This window comes from Platichthys flesus, chromosome 12 (assembly GCF_949316205.1).
Source record: "Platichthys flesus chromosome 12, fPlaFle2.1, whole genome shotgun sequence".
Lineage (NCBI taxonomy): Eukaryota > Metazoa > Chordata > Actinopteri > Pleuronectiformes > Pleuronectidae > Platichthys > Platichthys flesus.
Window position 1 is genome coordinate 4,104,995 of NC_084956.1, and position 3,475 is coordinate 4,108,469.

Genomic DNA, 3,475 nt, shown 5'->3' on the forward strand with positions numbered 1-3,475 from the left:
CTAAAATTAAAGTCCTAACACATATATAAAAAATCCTACTTTACTTCAGAAAATAAAATAAAAACGAGTTTGACAGAAACATCAAACCATCGAGACGTCACCCTTCGGTCTGTGAGCTGATGTTCAAAAGAATTTGACATTTTGTTCAAAGCCTTTTCTGTATTTTTAAGTAACTATATGAGGAAGAGCAGGGGGTTGGAGCTTGACTAAGAGCTCGAGGACACGCCCACCTACACCTGCCACCTGCTCCCATTTGGCGATGCCAGCTGTCAATCACACCGATACTCACAGTGCCTTATCTTCTATTTGACTCCGAATTATCATAATTTAATGAGTGAACATCAGCTTTATTCAAGAAGACTTGAAACTACACATTGAGACATAAACTCCTATTGGAAAACGTAATAAAGTGAGAAGAAGAGTCATTTGCTCATAGACGTCTATAGAAAAACCCAGTGGAGTCGCCCCCTGCTGGTCACTACACACAATACGGGTTTCAGACACTTCTGCAGTGTGAACTTTATCTTTGACCAAGATGATCCTTATGATTCCTGGTTATTTCCACATCTCTGCAAACTGTTTTCCTGAGTCATTGATTCATTGATTTATAAAACATATCGGACAATATCCATCACAGTTTCCTGAAGTCTGTCGTGATGACATGAAACGATAAAATGTTCAACACCACAAACTATTAAATTCATTGAAGCAAAAGACAAAGAAAATCAGCAAGACTTTAAGACTTTAACTTAACTTTCATTATTATTATCTGATTATCAAATGAATTGTAGATACGTTTTCTGTGAATTGATGATTAATCGTTGATTTCAGGGTGTGTGTATCTGGACTCACCCGGTTTGGGCTGGTAGGTTCCCTCTCTCTCCCAGTGGGGGGGTCTCCGTGGCCTCCTGGTGAAAACCCACTCTCATTCCTCCTCCCCCGCCTCCTCCTGCTCTTCCTCCCAGCTCCTCCTCCTCCTCCACCTCAGGGTCTCGTGCCCTCACCTCACAGTGAGCGCTCACCAGTAAACCCAGCACCAGCAGCAGCTCCCCCACCGCTGTCATGTCTGCGCCGACCACCACACTGAGTGGAGGCTCGCACGACCACCAGCAGCTTATAAACAGCTGGAGGAGAGGGAGAGAGAGAGGGAGGACACACCCCCTGTTTCCTCTGCTGCTGGTGCGTGTGTGTTTTTGTGTGTGTGTGTGTGTGTCTTTTTTTTCTAATCTTGTTGATCTGATCCAATTGGGACAAGAAGTAAAAGTAGTGCGTAGGTTTGGAAATAGTAAATTAATGTTTACCTCAAACAGTTCATCTGTTGGTCTGAGTGACGAAATTCCTTCATAGTTTTCCTCAGATAAGATGATCACATTAAAAATCATGTTAAGTGAAACAAATGTGACCTTGACCTTTGACCCATGACCGACAAATTTCAATCAGTTCATTCTCTCAAAGTGAGCGATTGTACCACATTTGAAGAAATTCCCACAAGGCGTTCCTGAGAGATCACATTCACCAGGACAGACAGAAGCAGTTTGTCTCCTACGCTGCCTCGTTAGCTTCTCAGAGCCGCTGCTAGCTCATTAGCTTCTTCATCGGTGAATTGAGCAAATATGTTAAAGGCTCTTTCTTTATGACTGACTTGAATCTAAGGTATAATATATTATTTCATTTTAAATCTCGTAGACTAAAGAAAAAACCATGTCCAGCCATCGAGATACTTATGGCCTGGACGGTTCTCTCTCATGGTTTCTTCTCCTCCTCCTCTTCACTCCTTCTTTTCTCTCTCTCTGTCTGTCGTCATCCAGTATCCTGAAGTGATAAGATGACAGGAAGTCCATGACCTGCATGAGGAACGACCTCCTTCCTTTCACCGTGTGTCTGTGTATGTGTGTGGTCCTGTACTTTGTGAAGACTAAAGTTTGTGACCTGCAGAACGAGGACAGCGTCAGCCCTTTTCACCAAAACCTCTGAAATCTCCTCATCTTCACAAGTTGACCTCTTTGTCTTCTACGTGTACGGCCCCTCTTCTTCATCCTGAGTTATTTGTGTTCTTTGTTTATTTACAGTCTATGGACTTGATTGAGAGAAATGTACGTAGTGTCCGTTGAAAACCTTTTACCAGAATCTGAAGCGGCAGATTCCAGTGAAGCCTGAGAGTCGGTGGGAGTTGATCTGACGGTTCCTGTCCCGGCCGACAGAGCCAGGGGCTTTTCCACCGGGGGACGTAGGGGGGCTCGTCGGGTTGAGTGGGTGGGGGTCATTTCCGAGGATTGTTACTGAGCTGTGAGGAGGTGGAGGAGAGATTAGAAACGTGTGACGACAAGAGAGAGAGAGAGAGAGAGAGAGAGAGAGAGAGAGAGAGAGAGAGAGAGAAAGTGACATTAGAGGAGAAAGTGACATTAGAGGAGAAAGTGCACACTTCTGATGTTTCCTACCGGCTGGAACCACGTCTTGTGAACCAGTCTTCGAGATTCCAACAATCACATGAATAGATTTCAACAGTCCTGTGTATAGGCCTGATGCAGGGGTCGGCAACCCGCGGCTGTTTAATTCTGCATGGACAGATTAATTTGCTTTCACTGCCAACGATGCAGGTTTACCTGTAAGCTTGATATGTGGTGAGGAATTAGCAAACAACAAAAAATGTAATGTTTAAAGATATTTCCAGAACAAGCACACAGCATTTGCTGAAAAGTACCTGGAGAAGATCGAAAAAGCATAGTTATGTGTTCAATTCATTTCAAAGTAGGCCTACACATCTATTTGGTTATGCTATTCATACGAGTTTGGTGCTTTCCTTTGTTGTAACAGGTAAAATTAGCAACAAAATGTCAACAGTTTTCTTTATTTTTGTTCTATAATTTAATAAATGGAAAAAACTATAGTTTATATATATATATAACTATTATAACTATATATACAACTTTATAATCTGTGTTATTAAATATGTTTTGCGGCTCCAGACAAATTTTAATTGGGGGAAGAGGGGCCAAAAGGTTGCTGACTCCTGGTTGAGATGAATCAATGATCACTTTAAGAGGACGAGGGCTGGAAGTAAAGGAGGAAACGATCCAGTGAAGGAGAATAAAAGAAAAGAGTGATTCTGTCTCTTGAAGGAAACAAGTGACTCCGTTAAGGGCTGAAGTTAATGATCATAGAGGAACAGCATAAGATCTCAGGAAGTGTTGAAACAATCAGGGACCACACGGTAGAGCCAGAGGAGAAGACGTCTGTAGATTAATTTAGTGATTTCAGTGGATAAATGGAAGCTTGGAACTGCAGGTGGCGCTAGAGGACAAGATGGAAGTCACCAAAGTCACGAGCAGTCATCCTTTGTTCTGTTTTTAAGCTTTTCATCCCCTGATGAATAAAATCCTGAATGTGTCACACACAGAAAGATATCACAGATATTTATACAAATACCTTTTAATAAAACATTAAATGTGACATAAAAGTCGATGAAGTAAAGTTT

At 42.1% G+C, this 3,475-nt stretch overlaps 1 protein-coding gene across 1 annotated transcript in view; it reads right to left on the bottom strand.

Moving 5' to 3' along the window:
- mmrn2a (multimerin 2a) overlaps positions 1–1,070 on the bottom strand; it is a 16,613-nt gene extending 15,543 nt beyond the window's left edge. Inside the window, exon 1 of the mRNA XM_062400876.1 lies at positions 853–1,070. Within this exon, the coding sequence (XP_062256860.1) occupies positions 853–1,064 (212 nt within the window). The 5' untranslated portion in view covers positions 1,065–1,070. The remainder of the gene's footprint in view (positions 1–852) is intronic.
- Between the last annotated feature and the right edge of the window lie 2,405 nt (positions 1,071–3,475).